The sequence below is a fragment of the Heterocephalus glaber genome, unplaced genomic scaffold (assembly GCF_053883595.1).
Source record: "Heterocephalus glaber isolate CG9 unplaced genomic scaffold, H.glaber_assembly_v1.0 deba00001781, whole genome shotgun sequence".
Classification (NCBI taxonomy): domain Eukaryota; kingdom Metazoa; phylum Chordata; class Mammalia; order Rodentia; family Bathyergidae; genus Heterocephalus; species Heterocephalus glaber.
The window spans coordinates 2,362,628-2,384,432 of record NW_028258467.1 but is presented as its reverse complement, the minus strand read 5'-3'; the positions used below and the strand labels follow the sequence as shown (position 1 = coordinate 2,384,432).

The 21,805-nt window shown below is 49.0% G+C and overlaps 1 protein-coding gene across 1 annotated transcript; it reads right to left on the bottom strand.

The window, feature by feature from the left end:
• Positions 1–5,273: 5,273 nt before the first annotated feature.
• Il9r (interleukin 9 receptor) lies at positions 5,274–12,902 on the bottom strand. Its single transcript, XM_021251421.2, has 8 exons — positions 12,630–12,902; positions 12,116–12,227; positions 11,851–12,029; positions 11,214–11,359; positions 10,588–10,789; positions 10,001–10,118; positions 6,952–7,036; positions 5,274–5,948 (listed from the first exon to the last, which is right to left on the bottom strand). Exons 1-8 carry the CDS (start codon positions 12,769–12,771, stop codon positions 5,439–5,441), a joined length of 1,494 nt encoding a protein of 497 aa, XP_021107080.1. The 5' UTR covers positions 12,772–12,902; the 3' UTR covers positions 5,274–5,438.
• Positions 12,903–21,805: the final 8,903 nt, after the last annotated feature.

Genomic DNA, 21,805 nt, shown 5'->3' with positions numbered 1-21,805 from the left:
CTTGAGGTGGCTCTGCTCAGTCTGCAGCCTTCCCTATAAGATGTTCCATGTTCCTGGCATCTCCAACTTCCTGGGCTTTCCACTATACTTTTGGCTTCATTCTCATAGGTTCATGCACTTCCCTCCCAGGGTCACACTCCCTGGCCTCCCAGGCCTCTTTCTGGAATGGTGGAAGCCAGTTACTTTACAACTTTTGCACTCTGGCATTCTCCATGACCATAAAACCACCAGAACACAGATGATACCACTGTCTGCTGCCATTTTGAGCAGTACCCAGGCCCTTTCAGATCATAGCTGTTGAGTCTTCTCAGTGCCTGGATGGTTGAGTGTTGTGAACCACATTCTGGAGAACCAGTTCCCTAGGCATCCCTTCTCAAACAGGGATATTTAGTGCTGTCTTCTCAAAGCAGTCTTTCAAAGAAGTTTACTTTTACCCCTTTGCCAGTGAACTGTAGGGTTTTGTTGATTCCCAAAGTGCCCTCAAGCCAGTTTTCCTACTGTCCTGATGCATAGTACTTGGTTTCTTTTGAGTGTTAATCTTTTTAACAACCATGGTCTTCTTTGCCCTGGCTTTGCAGATGCTTCTTTTCTAGCAAAATTGAAAAATTTTAGCCAGGCGTGGTGGCACACATCCATAATCCCAGCACTCAGGAGGCTGAAGCAGGAAGATCACTGAGTTTGAGGCTGGCCTGGACTACATAATAAGTTCAAGCAAGACCCACCTGAACTGCATAGTGAGACTCTGTCTCAAAAAAAAAAAAATCAATAAGATAAAATATATAAAACCTCCTTCTATAGTTTAAAAAAACTGAAAATTTTTATATAGGTTTTTTGTTCCTGATTCTCACTGTAAATCTGGCTAAAAGTCTCTAGTAGTACTCGTGCCACAGCCTGAATGTTGCCCTGCCTTAAAATTTCCTTGACCAGATTAATTAGTTCACTACCCTTAATTTCAGTCTCCTACAAAACCTCAGAACATGGGAAAATGTAGACAGATTTTTCCACTGGAGTATAACATACATGGCCTGTAGACCAACTTCCAGTGGAGTCCTTGTTCCCTGCTGAAACCTCCTGAGAATGGCCTTACTGCCTGCATTTCTATCAGCATTCTGATCTTCTGAGCTCTGACAAGAATCTCCTATCAAACTCAGTTTACATTATTCTAGGACTTCTCAAGCTGGCATCTCCAAACCTTTCCAAACTGCTGCCATGAACCAGTTTTAAAGGTTTCTGAACCACATGGTCAGGTATAGTTACAGCAACAACCCAACTCTGGTTCCAAAATTTGTGTTAGTCACATTCCTTGTTGCTGGGACAAAATACCCAAAACCCACATCTTAAAAGAAGAGGTTTATTTTGGGTTATGGTTTGACTGGCTGACTCCAAAAGCAGAAATGGAATGGTGGTGGAAGGGCCTGGACAGAGGAAATCTGCTGATAGAAATGCTGATAGAAATCTGCTGATTGGGGCTGGGGATTTAGCTCAGTGGTTCCGCCGCCTGCCTTCCAAGCACAAGGTCCCGAGTTTGATCCCTGGTACCAAAAAAAAAAAGAAAGAAAGAAAGAAATCCACTGATAGAAATTCCACAGCAGAATGCCTCTTCCAACCAGGCCTTACCTTCTAACAGCAAATTCAGCTATGAACTCATCAGTGAATTAATCCATTGATGAGTATAGTGACCACTTGATCCAGTAACCATCCAAAACCCCCACCTCTGAATATATGAGGCTTTTGGGGGACATTTTAGATCTCACCCATAACAGTAGGTCAAAAGGATATCTGTTCATTGTCCTTCCTGTATCAGTTAAGATTTCCCAGGTTCTTCCTATGCAAAGTAGTCTTAGATTTTATCCAGAATACATCTGATTTTAGATATGATACTATGGAACTATTTAAACTTGTATGTTGCTAGCTGGATGTGGTGGGGGATGGCTGTAATCCCAGGATTATAATCCTTGTAATCCCAGGAGGCAGAAGGATCACTGCAAGTTCAAGACCAGCCTGGGATACATAGTGAGTTCAGGGCCACCCTAGACTACAAAAAGAGCCCCTGCCTCAAAAAACCAAAAAATTAATTAATTTTTAAAACTTGTGTTTGATAATTTTTATTTTAGCAGATTATATGTTCAGTTGGAGTTAACTAGCTTTCTGTGGGTTGTAGTTTTCAGATTATATCAATTTAGAAAACCTTTGAGATGACATTTGGATCTTTCTTAAATGTGAACTATATAGTGGCCACCTGGTATCTTGGTAGCAGTCTTCATTATCTGTCCGCAGTCTTTTCATACTCATGCAAGAACAGCTCAGTGTGAGCCTGAGTTGCAGAGTGATTTTCTAAACTCATTCCTCTCCACAATCTTCACGTCACTCTCAGACCTTCTCTTCTGGTTTTCTGGAAACAAAACTTAGACTTCAGTTCCTGCAGTCCTGGGCATTTTGTGTGTCTGAGTCTGTGTCTGTGCCAAGTACCAAGAATTCAGAAAGTAACAAAAGTAATGGGAGTAAGTGCCGCTCTTGGGAAATCAGCTCCTCAAATGAGAAAGGAATGTTTCTATTAGCTCCACAGTCACTTCTGTGCCCACAGAATTTCCTGGATTCTGGATGATATAGGATGGAGAGTATAACAGTCATAAATAAAGGAAAATGAGAACATTACAAAGTTGCTCAGAGTATTAGGAGTTCCCTTTATCTTCTTCAAACAGAAGAGTTGGGCTCCTTCTGGAATTCTATCTGCCTTCTTGTGCCCCTTCTAAGTCCCAGGCTGCTTTGATTTCCTCCATTTTTTTTTTTTTTTTTTTTTTTTTTTTTTGGTACCAGGGATCAAACTCGGGACCTTGCTCTTTCGAGGCAGGAGGCAGAACAACTGAGCTAAATCCCCAGCCCTCCCAGGCTGCCTTGAAAGCAGGACATAGGAAGGAGATGGGAGAAAACAAAACTTTCTGCTGGTTGAAACATGTTTTTGTCCCCTTCCTGTCTGCCCTACATGGTTTGCTTTCCTGGGTGGTCATAGATGCTCATGCATGCTGCCCCAGGTTTTGCTCCTGGGTTCAATCAGACTTTCTTTTCTTTCTTTCTTTCTTTCTTTCTTTCTTTCTTTCTTTCTTTCTTTCTTTCTTCCTTCCTTCCTTCCTTCCTTCCTTCCTTTCTTTCTTTCTTTCTTTCTTTCTTTCTTTCTTTCTTTCTTTCTTTCTTTCGACAGGGTCTCGTTATGTAGTTCAGGCTAGCCTTGAACTCACTGTGTAGCCCAGGCTGGCCTTGAACTCACAGTGATCTTCCTGTCTCAGCTTCCCAAATGCTGGGATTACAGGCATATGCCATCACACCCAGCCTTTGTTATTAGTTCTTAGGGTCTGTCAATAACCAGTTTGTTTTTTACTCTTTGTTATTGCTGATTTCTTTTCTATTGTTTATGATGTCATGGTTATTGCTTTTAATTGCATTTTACTGTATGCCATTATCTGGTTTTCGTGTCATCAACACTACTGTATTTCATGCACTCCTCTCTGAGTTATGCTGGGGATCAAGCCTGGACAAAAATACTGGACACTAATAATATTATGTTGACAGGTTGAAAAGTGGTATAAACACCAAAACATAACTAAACCCAAGGATACAATGAATTTAATTAAACAGATAAAGAATTTTAAAAATAAAATCTTCAAGTTGGGCATGGCAGTGTATGCCTATAATCCCAGCACTTGGGAGGCTGAGGCATGAGGATTGCCACAAGTTCAAGGCCAGTCTGGTCTACATAGTGAGTTCAAGATTCAAAGATAGCCTGCACTACAAAGCGAGACCCTGTCTCAAAAAAAAAAGTTCAATAAGTTTAAAGAAACAAACAGGCCTGGTGTGGTGGTGCACACCTGTAATCCCAGCACCCAGAGGCTGATGGAGGAAGATCACTGCAAGTTCGAGGCCAGCCTTGGCTACATAGTGAGTTCAAGGTCAACCTGAACTGCATAGGGAGGCCCTATCTCAAAAAGAAGGAGGAGGGGAGGAAACAAACAATAAACTGAGACCATTTTGGTAAAGAATTAGAAAGTCTGGAAAATAGCAAGCAGACATAGATAATATGAAAAATTCAATGGAAAGTATGGGTAACAGATTTGACCCATATGAAAACAGTGTCAGAAATAGAAGGCAAGGTGGATGTAGTAAATCATAAACTCAGTGATACCCTAATAATGACAAGATACCATGTAAGCTGGATTCAGCAACTGCTAGATAACAAAAAAGAAAGAAAAGAAAAAACCCTCTAATTATAGGAATAAATGAAAAATTAGAAGATGACTCAAAAGGTATACAAAATCTATTCACTGAAATCATAGCAGAAAAATTTCCAGTTCTAGGCAAAGAATTCAGTATTCAAGTATAAGAGGCATATGGAGCCTCAAATACCCATGGCCAGAAAAGAACCTCTCCACAAATCATAAAGTTCCAGCTGGGGATGTAGCTCAGTGGTTCCACCACCTGCCTTGCAAGTGCAAGGTCCTGAGTTCGATCCCCGGTACCAAAAAAAAAAAAAAATTCCAGAAATTCTAAAAAAGGAGAAAATACTAAAAGCTGTTAGGGAAGAAAGAGAGAGGGGAGGGGGAGAAGAAGAAAAGAGAAGAGAAGAAAAAAGAGAACCTACAAAAGCAAGCCCAGCAGAGTATCTGTAGACTTCTGTTTCTTAGAGACCCAGTTTGTGGTATTTTGCTAGAGCAGCCCTAGGAAAACAACACAGGCACATTCTGCTTTATGTACCACTCCCCAGACCACAGCTGTCTCCCCAGTGCACCCCACAACAGGGTGGGGTGGAAGCAAGGCTCTTCACAGGCCGTGGCCATGCCCAGTGGCCCCTTCCCACCCTGACTTCTCAGCCTGATTTCTCCACCAGGCTCCTCAGGCTCCCAGAACCAGTGGAGGGTGAAGACAAGGAGGCGCAAGAGGTTGGCCTCCATGGACCATCACTGAGTCCAGGGTCATTCCCTTGGGATCACTGAGCTTTCTCCCTGCTGTTCTTGGAGCCCAGAAATCCCTCTCATCTACAATCCCTACCCCAGCCATCCAATCTGGAACAGACAAGATGTCCTTTTTAACCTCTGTGTGGAAGGTGCCACAAGAAGCATAGAAAGAGAATGCTCCACCTGCATGGTGTCTCACCTGTGTCCCCTGGGCAGAACAGGCTGGGATGAAGCTGGGAAGGGGAGTGGGGAAGGGAGGGATAACTGTTGGATGCTGGGGTGAGCAGAGGGGGTAAGGAGCCTCCATCCAGACAGGGTGCCTCTCACCCCTGCACAGCACCCCTTCTCGAGGGGTCCAGTCCCAGCTAAGGGTCAGTCCAGGAATTTTAGCCCATTTTTCCCAAAATGGACATGATGCATCTGGGTGACTCAGGGTTCTAGACTTCCAGGATGAGCCTATGGCATGCCCAGAACAGGAGGCAGCAAAACTCCCTAGAGGTCCTCAGGCAGCCCATGACCCTGACTGTGAGCAGCTCCCTCACAGGCACCTCTCTGCTGGGCATCCAAACCCTGCTGGACCCAGGAAAGGCCACAGGCCAAGGCCGGGAGGGGCATGGGACTCTGCGTGTTTCCTGGGAGGGCTGAGGGGTGGCAACCCCCATAGCAATCCAGGACACAGTAGTCACCGCTGCCACCCTCTGAGTCTGGGGAAGCTGGTCTGGTGGAGGACATGGGGGCCCAGTCCTCCTGTGGCAGATAGGGAGATGGCTGTCCTTCCAATTCCACACACCCTGCTGGCAGCACATCCTCTAAGCTCCAGGATTTTGGGAGGCCAGAGCCAGGATTCTCTTTGCCCTCCAGGCCTGAGGGCTGCCAGGGCCATGCTGGGCCGTAAGTGAGCAGTGCGATGGCCTCCCACACACCGGATTCTGAGGCTCCTTGTGGAATGCTATCGCAGTCTTGGGTTGGTTGTGGACCAGCCCTGTGGGCCTCTGTCCAGGTCTGGAATAGAGCACAGCGAGGAGGGAAGCACTCATTCAGAAGAGCAACCTCCTTCTCCAGGAAGCTCTGCAGACACCCACACCCAGTAGCCAAGGAGCGCCTGTGCCCAGAACATCCCGAACTCCCTCTGTGTGCCAGCCTGGCTTCAGGGAGGGACCCTGAGTCGCTTCAGCCTCTCACTACTCCCTCCCAGAACCTCATGCTCACAGGACCCTGAACCAGGGTACAGATGGTACCAGGTGCCCAGTTTCAAACTTGAAATTATATTTTGGAGCAACAGCCTTGAAAAAGGTTGTTTGTTTTCGCATAAGATACACAGGATGAAGATGTCCCTTCCCACAGAGCAGAGAGGCCCAGCGACACCTGACTGGAGGAGCTTAGCATTGAGAGGAGAAACCAGTGACCACCCATGGGTACGCCCCCCACCACAAAGCATGAACCCCAAGAAACCACAGAGATGGTCAGAGTGACCCTCCAGGTTGCTCGTACTTCCCCGTGGCATATGGGAGCCAAATAGGCCCACAAAGAGTAAAATGTAAGGTCCACTCATGAACTATGGTGCCCATAAGTGGTCCACAGTGGCCTCCAAGGGACCCCAGGGCCCTGATGGGGGCCCAGTAGCAGCACAAGCAGCAGAGACCCTTCCCCAGAAACATCTGGGGAGGAGTAGGTGGGAAGAAGTGATGTCAGTGGTGGGTACAGAGAGCTCTCTGTCTACCCCTTGAACTGACCATTTCCTTCAGTGGCAGAGCAGAGAAGACTAATGGGCTATGAGGAAGTTTAGTTTTTCCACCAAGAACTGAGCAAAAACAAGTCAGCAATAGAAAATACAACTAGGTTTTTGCCCACTGGAGACACAGTATGAAAATTTAAACCCACTATACCAAGAAGATTCAGAACACTGACAAAGGCCCCATGCTCATGCCAACCCCCATCCAAGCCATGCCCTGTGCACACCAGACCTCTGTACCTGCCCCTCGCACCCTGCAGTGCCCTCACACACCTGGAAGTTCCCACCGTGCTCAGTGTAGAGGGGCTGGAAGAATGCCACTGGCGAGGGCACGTTCTGGTAGAAAGTTCTCTTCATCCTGAGGCCAGGAAGGGATAGTCTGTAGGGACCCAGGCAGGGGCCTCCCAAGGCCACACTCCAGAAGGCCTGAGAGCACTGTAGGGCCCTGAGCCTTTGTCCAGCCAGCAGGTGCCAGCCCACCACATCCAGGATGCTACCCCTCTCTCCCCATCACTGCATCCAAACCTCCCCTCAGAGGGCTGGGCCTGCTAGCCCACTTCTGCAGTCCTAGCTGCTCAGGAGGCTGAGGCAAGAGAACTGCTTGAGCTCAAGAGCTTGTTTCTTTGGTGTGTGTGTGTGTGTATCATTAGGGATTGAATCCAGGACCTTTACATTGAGCTACATCCCCAGCCCTTTTTTCTTTTCTTTTTTTTTTCTTTCCAGTACTGGGGATTGAACTCAGGACCTTGTGCTTGGGAGGCAGGCGTGGCACCACTGAGCTAAAGCCTGGGCCCTCATTTTTTATTTTGAAACAGGGTCTCTGTAACTTGCTAAGTTGCCCAACTTTAAATCTGGCCTCAGCCTGGGTGCTGAGATTATAGGTGTGTGCCCCACACACTGCTTAAATCTAGGAGTTTGACACAAGCCTGGGCAACACAGAGAGATCGCATCTCAATTAGCACAACAAACAAACTGGACAATCCTGCCATCTGGGCAGGACACAATTTGGCAGGCTATGGGAATTATGGCTAATTCCCATAGAGCTGATGTGTACCAAGGCACATGTCCTTTATGTGGCAAGCTGCAACAGCAGGTTCACAGCTAGAAGTGAGCACCCAGGTCCGTCCTTCCTTCCTTCCTCCCTCCCTCCCTCCCTCTCTCTCTCTCTCTCTCCCTTTTATTTATTTTTTTGGTACCAGGGATCGAACTTGGGACCTTGCTCTTTCAAGGCACACAGTGGAACCACTGAGCTAAATCCCTGCCCCTGTTTATTTTTTGAGACAGGATCTTGCTATGTAGTTCAGGTTGTCCTTGATCTCACTAGGTAACCCAGGCTGGCCTTGAGTTTGCAACAATCCTCCTGCCTCCGCCTCCCAAGTACTGGGATTACAGGCATGCACCACCATGCCTGGCAGCAGCTAGGTTCTTACGCCTCAGAGGGAGCTGCTTCAGGAACCACACCTGTGCTATCAGCGGACAGCCTGTGGCTCCCTGCCCTGTCCAACATCTCCCTGAACAGACCTCCTGTCCATGAGGAGACCAGCAGAGGTCTCCAACCCAACACAGCCAAATCAACCTCCTCAGCCTCCCCAGGCCTGGCCTCCCAAGTTCACACCTCAGGGATTATTCCTCAGACCTCAGTTTCTTAAGACCCTGGCCGTCCCTTCACTTTGCTCCATCTCCTCTTTTCTCACTAGGTCGAGTCAAATTGCCTCTCCATGGACACCACAGGCCCCTTGTATCCCAATGGTTCACTCTCAAAAAAACCTGTTGTGGCACACATTGAACACCCTTCCCATGCTTTCCATGGCTCCAAGGAAACCCTGCTGCTCGGCCCTGCACTACACCCTTGCCCACACCCTCTGGCCCTCGCAATCCATTCGCCTCTCATCTTCTCCAAGACTTGGCCACAGCTGAACAGTCTCTTACAGGACCCACTCCCAGACATGGTCCCATGTCCTCCTGGAAACCTGACAAGTGACACATGAGGCATAGGGGCTTATCTCAGGAGAACCCTTGTCCCTTCTGTTCTCTGAGGCAACCCGTGGGCTGAGAACAGGTTCCTATGCACCCTGGATGGCAAAATGACACTTTCATACAATGTGTAAACAGATGAGCAAACCAGCAACCCCCAAAGGCAAGAGACAAGGACTTTGGGCTCCTGGTTCCCAGTGACTCCGTGTCCCTTCACAGCTGGTAGGGACCGAGCTGTCCTCATCTTCAGTCTTTGTCCCAGAACACCCTTCTCTTCTCTCTTCTGGCTACTTGGGAAACCTCTCCCACTAGCCCAGTGCTGAGACTTGAAGACACTCATCTATTCAGAACCAGACAGGAGAGAGGGAAAGAAGGGAGCTAGGTGTCGGGAGCAATGCTACATAATTTTAGGGACAAATCATTTGGTTAGCCTAGTTCTCCTGCCTACAGTCCAGCTATGGAATTCCGAGACCTAATTCCATTTTGGCCTCTGGTCGCAACTGAGACCTCAGTGATCCAGTGTTGCTGTGATTCTCCAGGACAAGATTACACCAGCTGAAGACATCCTGGGAGGAACAAAATCTTCATCTACTCAGTTCCTCATTGTTCTTGGATTGTTACATCTTGTTTACCCAGATGTACTGAACTCCCAGGGCTTTCCTCTTTGCCACCCAGAGCAGCACTGATCAGACCCAAAGCTCAGCTTCTTCTCAAAGTCTCAGTTTTCTACCTTTCCTGTAATTCGCCTTGTGCTGCCGTGGCTCACAGGAGACTAGGACTTACTGCAGAGGTTCTGGTAACATCCCCTTTCCCTGTTCCCTACAGCTAGGAAGGCTGGTCTGCTATGCCCTGGACAACGCAAACATATACATGCATGTGCTGCTACATTTACACATTCACACACTGATACACATGCATATTAACACATGTGTGCATTCATACCCATGGAGGCACTCACATGTACCAACAGATACACACACTAACAGATGCACACTAGTACACTCATGCATGCACCTTACACATACATTCAGTCACATGCACATATTCACATGCACTAACAAATGCACATTAACACACACACCTCACATGCACACGTATACTGACAGATGGACATACTAACACTCATGCACACACTAACACCAGTACACATGCACATGCTCATATGTACTAACAGGTGCACACTAACACACTCATACCTCACATGCACACTAACAGATGCACACATATGTCACATATTCATGTACTCACACACATACAGGAACAGATACACATACTAACACACCTCACACACACATATGAACACTAATACATTCATGTGTATACATTCGTGTATGCATTGGGCACCTACCTGGATGACAGCTTGAACAGGAGGTAGGTCAGGCCAGTCAGCAGAAGAAAGATGGTCACAGCAACAAGGGCGGTCTCTGGCCACTTCTCAGATGAAATCAAGAGGCCTGTGGGCAGGGCTATGAGCAGTATCCATGTCAGGTTGTATCCCCTAGCCCACCCGTTAATGCCCTAAAGTAGAAAGGATTTAGGATGAAACTTGAAGACTTGCATTATCCCTGCTGAAGTCACCAGGGGTGAATCTCACTCTGGGTCTCTCCCATCTGCCATACCATACTGCCATGCTCCAGTCTGTGAACCTTCCCAGCACCACTGTGCACAAGAGCCAGCCCAGACCTCCCTAAGGAGAATAAGGTCCTTCCAGCTCCAGACAGAAACACCAGCCTGGAGGCCACTCCCAGGCCACATTCACTCCTAACAGCAGCCACTAAACACAGGTTCCTGGGGCCCCAATGCGTGTTTCCCCCTTACACATCTTAGACTCCAGGGGAGGGGGGTTCCAGGAGGGCCAAAGGCAGGAGGCGTGGGAGGGACAGAGGAGAGAAGGCCTAGCCCAGACTGTGGAAGAACAGCCACTGCACAACTCACCATGTGGTTGGGGAGAGAAGAAGCACACAGGCTGGCTCCACTTGCTCCACTGGCCCTCATGACACTCCTCCTCTGCCATGTCCTCTTCCTGCATGGCCATCTGGACACGCAGCCTGGCCTCATAAGTGGAGCCAGGGTCCAACTCAACGGCTTCAAGGGTAAGCAAGGTCACCCCAACTATGTGGTCCTTGTGCTGGGCCCGCTGTGGGGTTGAGGGCCATTAGCAGGTGTTGAATGTAGCTGGGTCCATCAGCCCTTGAGACTATACACACATGCACAAACAGGCCCCCTCATGCACACACACTCAGATGCACTCATGTTCATATGGACAAGCATACACACACATCTACAGGCACATTTTCATACTTCGTGCACACTCATGTACACTGATGTGTGCGCAGGGACACACTCGCCATTCACTCAAGTCCCATGTGGACATATTCAGCACACACGCACTTAAACCAAAGACACAAAACTCTCATGTACACTCATAAGTACACACAAACATGTGTGCAAGTAATGAAAGCACAGGTACTTGGCTCTGGCCCCCTCCCCTCCTCAGCATTCACTCTAGCCACTCCCAGGAAGGAGAGAGAGCTCCTCAGGGAAGCCAACTAAAGTGTCACCTCCCAGGCCTCTTCCTGCTTCTTGAAGGCCAGCTCATAGCTGAGAAGTGCGGCCATCGGCTCCAGGGCAGGACTGATGCTCCAGGTCAGGACACAGGAGCCAGAGCTGGTGTTGCTCTGCAAGTCAGAGGGAGGATCCAGCTTAACTGAAACACAGTGAGGCTGTGTGAGGCTGCGGCCCCATGCTCTGGCCCAGTGCCCAGGATCTAAAAGTTTCCCACAGGGCACTGGTCAAGGCCTCCTCAGACCAGGGCCTCACTGAAAAACTAGGAGAACAGGACAGCAAAGACTTCTAACCCATGCTGCAAGGTGGTTTCCAAATCTTGGCTTCCCTTTCCTTCAGTCTACTGCTGGAAGTTCTTTCCAATGTCTTGCTAGAGTTCTTCCTGCTATGACTGAAGAGCTTTTCCAGGGACTGGAACCAAACCATAGCCCTAAACCAACTAGTCATACACCTTCATTCTCTGCCAATACCAGATCCTGCTGTAGCCACATGAGCCCTCCCCTCCAAGGGATCCAGTCTCCTCCCACTCCTGGGTTTGCTTGGTGAGGACTCTTGGGACCACATGGGTTACAGGCTGTTCCTATCCTCAACCTCCAAGCAGCAAGGCTGCTCCTGGCAAGGCCTCTTGCTCACCATGTCTCCGGGGCAGGTACTCCGAGTCCACCAGGCTAACCTGCTCCTTCCCAGAGACACAGTAGTGGAAAATGATGGTGAAGTTGTCAGAAGGCAGGAGCACCTCCTCGGGCGGCAGCACCACAGTGCATGAACTACCCTGGAAGATGCACTTGTGCTTGCTGCCAGGTGCCTGGTTGCTGGAAAGGCCAGGTATCAGCACCCCATAGAGACCATATGCCCCATCCCTGTCCTCTCCCCAGGTAGGCCTGACCCTCCACCTCACCTGGTGAAGAGGAGCCAGGGGCCACAGCCCTGGCCCAACTCTGGGGCAGACCAATGGCAATCAATCCTGAGGATGTAGTTGGTGAGGCAGGTGAAAGTTTCAGCCCTTGTCTCTGGGGATGACAACCATTGAGGACCACAGTGGATGCTTCAGGGCAGAGCCAATTCAGGGATAGGGGAGGACCTGCAGCATAACCCTAACAAAGCAGTCTCCAGAGAATCCCAGGAGAATTGTCAAGGGCAGGGCTGGGAGACCTGGGAAGTGGTGGGTTCCCACTCTTGATGCATGGACAAGTCAGGCCCTAGAGCAATGGAGGCACACTATGGCACGTGTGACACAGTGGGCTGTTTCTATCACGGAAAGCTCTCAAAGGTTCACCATCACCGTCATAGAGGGTCAGAGTGGGAATCAAAGGTGGGTAGGACCCTTAGAGGACAGGACCCAGCTATCCCCAACCCCAGCCCCTAGCTCTCCACCCAGCCACCTCATCCAGATGCCAGTGCCCAGCCCTCACCTCCTCCCTCCTCTGGGACAGAGACTCCCCAGCAGACACAGGTACAGAGCAGGAGCCAGGTGCCCACATCTTGAATCAGGGCCTCACTCTCCAAGGTCCAACCTGCAAGGGACTGGATTGAGGGGCCTGTGCTAGGCACCATTCTGGGAAGCTGTTCCCCATGAGACCCTCCTCAGCAAAGGCTCTGAGTGGGGCAACCACATATGCCCTGGCCGTGTCCTGTGAAAGAGGCTGAGCACCTCTGTCCAAGCTTCACTGATCATAAGCTGAAACTCAGAAGGGTCACTTGACCTGACCAGACTCCTGGCTCAGACTCAGATCTGCCAGGTCCTGGACTCTGAGACTATGCCTCTATGTCTGCCTAGAAGGCCCCTTTCTGAGACCTACAACCTCTGCCAGCTCATCCCCCTGCCCCCAGGGTCCAGGGTCAACCACAGGACAGTTAGGGTTGGGAGAACCAGTTACTACTAACAGCCACAGGCAGATTCACAGAGCTCCTCAGTGGTGCCTCCCATGCTACTTTAGTTCTGACAATAGCCATGCAAAGAGTAGCCCTGTTTATAAGAAGGAAATAGAGTCTCCAAGAAGGGGAGGCATCTTGCCCAAGGTCATACAGCCAACCTCTAGGTATCCACACTCTCTTTCTCTGCCCTAAAGACCCATCCCAGGGTTCTGCCCCAGAACATGGATGAGGATGGCAACAGATGACACTGCCTAAACTACCTGGCCCAGGTGCACTGAGAATGGCAAGGCCCTGAGCCCTGGGATACCTAGCTCCCTGGGGAGCTAGTGGTTTGCTGCAGACCAGTAGGTATCAGGAAGTGCCTGCCTGTGGAGAAGCTGCTGACGCCCTGTCACCCCATTTGTAGCTACAGATGGCTCACAGATAGCCCCTAAGCAGGAAGCCGCACTGGCCTGGTTATACAAGACTGATTAGTGATAAAGATGAGAAAAGGAAGCAGACATGCACACAGACCACGACGTGCTCACCCTCCAGGAGCGACACACCCTCCACAGGCTCTACACCCACCCACCAACCCCAGAAGCCCATCTGTGCATCCACATCCTTCCCTGCAAGAAGTTTATAGCCCCACACCACCAGCAGCAGCAGCATGAAAGAACAGTTCTCTATAGCACTGTCTGTCTCCTCTTGTAGGAGTTATTGGCAAGGTGTGCATGAGCCGTCAGCCCATTCGGGGTGTGTAACAGCAGTCAGACCAGGACCCAGAGGAAGTGCAGCTCCAAGGTGACCCTCACCTTGCACAATGCACAATCCTGCCCCAGCTAGAGAGGCACCTACATGATCCGCAGAGGTGCAGAATTAGCCCAGCCCAGCCACAGCCTAACCCAGAGGCGGATGGTTGAGAGCAGGGAGTATGGTGGCTCCTAGATTTGCAGGCTCCTTTTCTAGACAGGTGCAGGGGGCAGTGGGGCAGCAGACACCCTGAGGAGCACAACCCGCAGCAACGTGGCCATCCTGAGGGAAAGGTCCCGGCTTTTTCTTTGCACAGAATACTTTCATCTACATCTGGTAAGCTGGGTAAGGCAAGGTGACCACTCTGCTATTGGTGAAGAAAGTGAGGCTCAGTGAGATCAAGGACTTGCCCAATATATTGCACTTAGAACCTCTGTTCTTGGCAGGTGTCCTAGCAGCTCCCACAGAGTCTGTGAGCTTCTTGAGAGCAGTATGTGACTCCCATCAGTGCATGCCCCACAGAAGACATTACAAGTGCTTCACAAGTGGGGTGAAGCCTCAGGCAGAATGTATGCCATGTATATTCCCCAGGCCACCATGGACCTCTCTCTCCTTAGGGCTTCTTGAGCCAGGACAGGACATTACTAAGCCCAGGCCCACCCCTCCTTGACCAAGGGCCAGGGAATCAGAGCAGGTGCATACAGCACATCTGCACACTCCCTGGTCCTGAGAGAGGTGTAGGATGAGCCCAGGGAGGCCTGACCACAGACTGGATGCCAAGCCACAGGATAGCATGAGAACAGGAGGGGAAGCCAGTGTCTGCCATTGTTGGCAGGGCTGCTCCATGATACCCCAGTTCTGTTATCCCTGCCTGACACTACTAACTAGTATGGCCTTCCTCATCAGGAGGAAAGGGGACACAGCCCTCAGCCCCTATGGCCTCAGGGTCCTGATCTGGCTCTGATTGTCTGCCTGCCCATTTTCTGGAACACTATCAAGCTGTAGGATGAACTGTGGCTGGATCCCTGCCTTTGGCCACAGGCTGGGCCAGACCCAGAGAAGAGTCTCTATATAGATCCTACCCCTCACCCTTCCTGGCTCTCAGGTCCCAGTACTTAACCCAGGCCACAGCAGGTCATGATGGGAGCCAGCCAGGTGACTCTGAGCTCCTTGGTACCTTGCAGCACACTTAGAGCCAGTTCCTGTCATACTGTCAGATGTAACCTAGTATATTCTGTGTGTGTGGTGATGAACTCACGACCGCATGCATGTCAGGCAAATACTCTCCACTCAGCTGCACCCCAGCCCTGCTCTATATCTTAATGGGAGGAGGTAAGACCCCTGTTCTTCTACCAAATCATGAAGCTGGATGACATAGAGGCAGAGGTTACTATTTAAATGAACTCTTCCCCAGCACTGTCTTTTCTCTGCTGGAGGTGGTAGAATTCAGACCCTGATTCCCCAGAAGCAGCCAGAGCTGGGGCACAGGAAGTCTGTGCCGGGAAATGGGAAGAAATGGGAGCAGGAGGAACCTGACCCTCTTTGGACCACATAAGGCATGGAGGCCTTCTCCCAACAGCCTGGGAACCTCTAGTTCTGTTGGGCACAGGGTGCACGCTGATGGGGGTGGAGAAGGGGCGGGACAGAAGGTATGGAGCCGGCAGGCTAGCCAGGTGAGGACAGAGAGGATGGGGGTGGGGAGCACCTAGGATCAATCCCCTTCCCACACACTTTCAGGGGGGTGGAGGGACATCTAGGGCGCAGACCAGCTTGTTTTGTTTTGTTTTGTTTTCTGTACCATAGATCGAACTCAGGACCTTGCACTTTCGAGGCAGGCATGGCGCCACTGAGCTAAATCCCCAGCCCTGCAGATCAGCTTGATAGCTATTGCTGTCAGGATTTCGCTCTCCTGTACCTCTGGGTATTTCCATCACCTTTCTAGTCGGCACATACAGCACCTCCCATGGTTTAATAATCCCTGCAATCGTCAGGCGTGGTGGTGCAAGTATGTAATCCCAACCCTCAGGAGACTGAGGCAGGAGGATTGCCATGAGTTCAAGGTCAGCTTGAGCTACACAGTAAATTCAAGGCCAGCCTGAACTATCCAGTGAGAATTTGTGTCAAAAACCAAAACAAGGGCAGGGGATTTAGCTCAGTGGCACTGCACCTGCCTCTCAAGTGCAAGGTCCTGAGTTATATCTCCAGTACCAAAACGAAACAAAACACAAAGGGCTGGGGATTTAGCTCAGTGGTTGCGCTGCCTGCCTTGCAAGCCAAGGACCCAAGTTTGATCCCCAGTACTAAAAAACAAAACAAAACAAAACAAAACAAATAACCCCCCCCCAAACAAAAAAACACTTTGAATCTGAAATTAAGAAACTTAAACTTTGGTAGGCAACAAAAAACAAAACAAAACATGTGATGTCTGTGGGCTGGGCCCAGAGATGTTGGATAGACAAGGGCACAAATCCAGGCCACAGGGGAGAGGGCAAGGATGGAAGTCAAGAAACTCAGAAAAGTACGGTGGGGAGAGACCCAGGGAGCCTCCTCCACAGGCCTGAGCACAAGTGGCCTTCTAGCCATCTTGCGCTCTGTCCCTTCTGCCTGGTGTCCTTCCCATCCAGTCCCTTCCCTAAAGCTCTCCCCAACCCCCAGTCGATCTCCCTGGATCTGGGACAGCAAGAGTCAGGCAAAGCCAGTTTTGTTTGCACAGCACCTTAGCGGATAGGACAGAGGGGAGTGGCTACAGCCAGGGCTGGAGTAGAGGTGTCACTTCTCTGCAGGGTCTGGGGGAAAGGACACCCTTCTGCTCCTGCTGCCTTGGTAAGGAGGCACCACCTAACCAGCACTCCCCTTCATCAGATCCTGTGCTAGGTCACTGCTACGCTGGGTCCAGTCTGGCTCCTCGGTGGTGAGAACTTGCATTTCCTGCACCCACCCCAACTCCTTACCAAATGCCCTCCTGCCTCACTCAGTGACCACCCTTGACACTAAGTTCGGGGCTCTGGGACATAACCTGAGGTCATACTGGCAAGATTTCCACTCTAGACCTCATAAGGCCAAGCTCTGAGAAGACAGTGAGCCCAGAACAGCAAGTATCACAGGAAGAACAAGGAGGGCAAGGAGGGGAAGAGTCCTAGCAGGGCTCCTATCAAGCCCCTGTGAGAATGACTAGCCTAGAGCCTCGGGGAATGCAGAGGGGTTACTTCCTCCAAAAGAACTTTCTCCTCTTTCCCCTGCTTGGCTTCAATGACCTCCTGGAATCCCAACCATGCCCACTTCCGTCCAGCTCCTCTTCCCTGAGGCCCCCAAAGCTCTGGGGGCTGGGAGGGGATTTGCCAACTCTGGGGCCTCTGCTCTGCCTCATGGCTATCAGAGCTGAGCCAATCTGCCCCAATATGCCCATCTGCCCTCGTCCCCACACAGTCATTGAGGAAGCAGTTTCTTCCATAGTTAGAAGTGCTTCCTGACAAACTGCCCTTCTTTCTGTTCAGTTGCAGTATGGACACACTGACCACATCAGGCCCGGAAATTAGTCTGTAATTCTAACAGCCCAAACTGCTAGTTCGGCCAGCTCTGAGAAAAGCCCAAAGCCAGGACACCAAAGGTGAAACTAAGGTGCTGGGCCCCCACACACTTTCTCTGGCCCAGGGAGGGGAATCACTCATCCCTCTCTGCCTCCTGAAGTCTGCACTGACTCGAAAATTTGGGGAGCCTCAGACTTACCTTCCCAGATGGATCTGCCTAGTGCCATCCAAAGTCTCAGGTGCCCCCAGCCTGGAGGTGACTTGCTGCAGACTGTCCCGTGGAGTGCACCCAAGCCCCTCACCTGATCCAGAAGATAACTGCAGCAAGGCAGTGACATGAGCCACACGGCAGGCTCACACAGGCCGCCCACATCTGAAACCACGAGCATATCGCAGAGCTGCTATCTCCGGCAGAGCTGAGGTGCCTGGCACCACAGACCACCAGCCCGGGAATTGTGAGGTGCGAAGGATTCGAATGACACAGTTGCCTCCCATGATTTGTGATTTGTTTCCTCACTGGCAGATGAGTGTTCACTGCATTCCTCCCAAGAAACCCCACTGAGATGCACTGAACTAGCCCCAGGAGGAGACCTGGGGCAGGTCCTCATGGCAGGTCCTCATGGCAGGCCAGGGCAGGTGTTAAACATAAACATAATGCAAACTCAGTTAAAGAAAAACAATACAGAAGGGAAAGTTTGAAATGGGAGCTCTCAGCTGGGCATGGGGGTGCACACCTGCGATCCCAGGAAGGCTGAGGCAGGAGGATCACTACGAGTTTTAGGTCAGCGTGGGCTCGCTGCTTGCAAGGCAGGCACAGCGCCACTGAGCTACATCCCCGGCCCATGTGCACATTTTAAGAGAATCATACTATGCTATCAGCTTTGGGATCGCCTGTACCTCTGGGTATTTCCATCACCTTTCTAGTTGGTACAAACCTGTGCCTTTGACAACAGCACCTCCCATGGTTTAATAATCCCTGCAATGGTCAGGCATGGTGGTGCATGTCTATAATCCCAACACTCAGGAGGCTGAGGCACGAGAACCGCCATGAGCTCAAGGCCAGCCTGAGCTACATAGTGAGTTCAAGGCCAGCCTGAACTATTCAGCAGAACCCCATGTCAAAAAACAAAACAAAACATCCTGGCAATGGACATTTGGATTATTGCCTGTATCCGATAAAGGCAATGAGCAGTTCTGGGCATGGATCTTTAATCAACAGAATCAGTACTTCTACACGAAAAATTGCTAGCAGTAGAACTGTGGGGTCTCAATTTTACAATATTGGTAGATACTGCCAAGTGGCCTACAATGTTACACCAATTTCTATGTGAAAATGCCTATAATCTTTACCACGAACAAATATCAGTCTTTAATCTTTGCCACTGCAATAGACATATTTCAATGTTGTTTTACTTTTGTACTTCCTTGATAATTAGTCAAAAGAAGCATCTTTTCACGCAGGTATTGGCCATATGTTCTTTGGGGTACTAAATAAGTTCATTTCTCAGTGTATATGTGTGTGTATGAGTTCATGTACACATGACTGTGTATATGCATATGTGTGCGCTTATATGTGTACAGTGAGTCATAAAATTTTAAATAATTTGGTTACCTCAGAGCTACAACTGTCAAGTCTAAGAATGCCAGGACTTGTGATGAGACAGGATCAAAGGTTCAAGCCATGAAACATCTTAGCAGTAGCCAGGGACATGTACTGCTTTCTAATATTTAAATATTAATGAATATTGCCCTCATCTTATTTACTACAAGCATATACTTTTCTATTCACCAGAGACATCCCTTCTCTAGTATCCTTACTAAACAGGGCTTCCTTCTTTCTGTCTGGGTCCTTTTCATCTTCTTGAAGCCTTACTTTACTAACTAGAGACCAGCAGATCACACCGCCCATACCATGACCCCAGAAGTGGAGACCACAGAACTGGAGAGGAAGGAAATCCTGGGGGAAAAAAAATCCAGAGGAGAGTCCCAAATTCTGTATCTAAAGCCTATCCAAATCTGTCAGGCGCAGTGCATCTCAAAACACTAAAAAAACCTAGTCTATCCAAATATAGTCTCTGAATGACTCATGAACTACAAAGGTGCATGACAACTCCAAGAAGCCCAGCTAAGGTTAAAAAAAAAAGTTTCAGCAGCTGCCCAACTCAAAGACACAGAGTTTGCAGCCTGCTAAAACAACAAACAAAAAAAGTCAACACTCTTCAGAGAAACATTGCAAAATTCAGTTTCAACCATGTTTATCATTCTCAAATTCCAAGATAAATACAAAATTATTAAACATATGAAGAAAGAGAACTATGTTACCATATTTAAGAAGAATAACAATACAGACTTACTCCCAGAATCAAGTTGCTGGAAATAGAAAAGGGTTTTTTTGTTGTTGTTGCTTTTGAGACAGGGTATTTTGCAGTTCAGACTGGATTTGAAGTCACTGTACAACCCAGGCTGGCCTCAAACTTGCGGAGTTCCTCCTGCTTCAGCCTCCTGAATGCTGGGATTACAAGTATGCACCACCATGCCCAGCAGAAATAGAAATGGTTTTAAAGCAGGTACTCTAACTATGCTAAAGGAAAATATACACCCAATGAATATGAAATCTCAGAGAAATAGAAACTATAAAAAAAATTAGCCAGAAGGAATGTAAGAGAAAATACATTTTAAATAAAAGTAATATATCATAACACTACGTAAAACAAAATGAAGCACTGACTATATGGAATCCTCTAAAGGCAAGTAGGCAGGCAATCGAGGTTTGGCTGGGTAGTCAAAGGAAACCACATCTGAAAACACCAGAGAGGATGTCTGTGAGAGCTGCCACAGTATCTTCCCTGGGCAAGAGGAGCTCAGTAGAGTCCTAGACAGTGGGGAGGATTGGTCGAAGCCCTGCATTCACAGCAGCCAAGCCGCCCAGCTCATTCCAACCAACTCTGCACCTGCCACACCTAGGAATCCAACCACAGGCCAGCTGCTTAGACCAAGGTCAGCGGGCCTTCCCACTGAGGATGGATTCCCAGTCCTTGTGCCCCTTTCCTACCCTTCCACTTCTAGAGCAGAGCCTGCTCTCTCTGTGCACCCTTGGGGTACAGGTTGAAGCCCCACACACACACACACACACACACGAGTTGCGTCCCTAACAGCCACCACCAGAGGCCTGGCACTACCAGCCAGCCTGTGACTGCAAAGTGACACGGCCAAAGGCACTGTCTTTTTTTTTCTGGTACTGGGATCCAACTCAGGACCTTGCACTTGCAAGGCAGGCTCGGTGCCACTGAGCTAAATCCCCACCTCTTCACTGTCTTTATTGAATTTTGTGTTGAAGACAGTAAAGATGTTAACATAAATTTTGAAAAATCCAAATTTACTTTAAATTGTCTTGGAAGAAGTGGTAATTTTAGACATTTAAATGAAATTAATCTTTTTCACTGTATTGATCTAAATGATTCTAAGCATAAAAGAACAGACAGATCAATTTTATGTTGTTGACAAAAGGGAGGATCTGGCCAGCCACAGCCTGTCAGTGGTAGTGAACCTATGGCATGTGTGTCACGGCCAGCTGTTTGTAACCCCTGAAAGCTCTAAAAAGTTTGTCATCATTGGCCTAGGTTAACAAAAGAGCAAAGCTTAATTAGCTTAGTGAGACTTCACTAACTGGAAGAGTAGGACTGAATCCAATGAACACATATATTTTGATCATTTCTCTGAGATGAACACCCTAGGTGGTGATGAGCATGTATACTGACCAGAAGTAGATGCAGCAGAGGATGATTTACAAGGCAGCGATGATGAAAAGAATGCTAGACCTGGGATAAGGTATTGTTAGGGTTTGGGTCTGGATGGCCCCCCGAAAGCCTCATTCGGTCAGAGGGAGCTGAATCTGGGATTCAGGGAGTGTGATTACTAAACTACTACACAGGAGTGCTTTAGCACCACCCTACTCCCGGTAGTCTGGATGGGATAAGAGACAGAATGATATGACGAAGCTCTCTCTTGTTGCTTTTGCCATCTTCCGGTGCCATGAACTGAAGCTCCCTTGTTGCTACCTTATGCACGCCAGTGTTTTCTCCTCTGCAGTCCCTGCCTTGGAGCAGGCTGATTATGGACTGAAACCATTATGAACTGTAAGCCAAATTAAACTCATCCCCCTACTTTTTTGGTACCAGAGATCAAACTCAGGACCTTGCGCTTGCGAGGCAGGCGGTGAAACCACTGAGCTAAATCCCTGGACCATAAACTTATCCCCTTTAACTCTGGGTGTCAGGTACTTTGCCTCAGCAATAAGAGAAAAGTAACTAACACTGGTATGTCATCACCTGGATTTTGAGAAATAAAAATAACTTCTCGGGCTGGGGATTTAGCTCAGTAGCACCGCACCTGCCTTGCAAGCACAAGGTCCTGAGTTTGATCTCTGGTACAAAACAAAAACGAACACTTCTCTG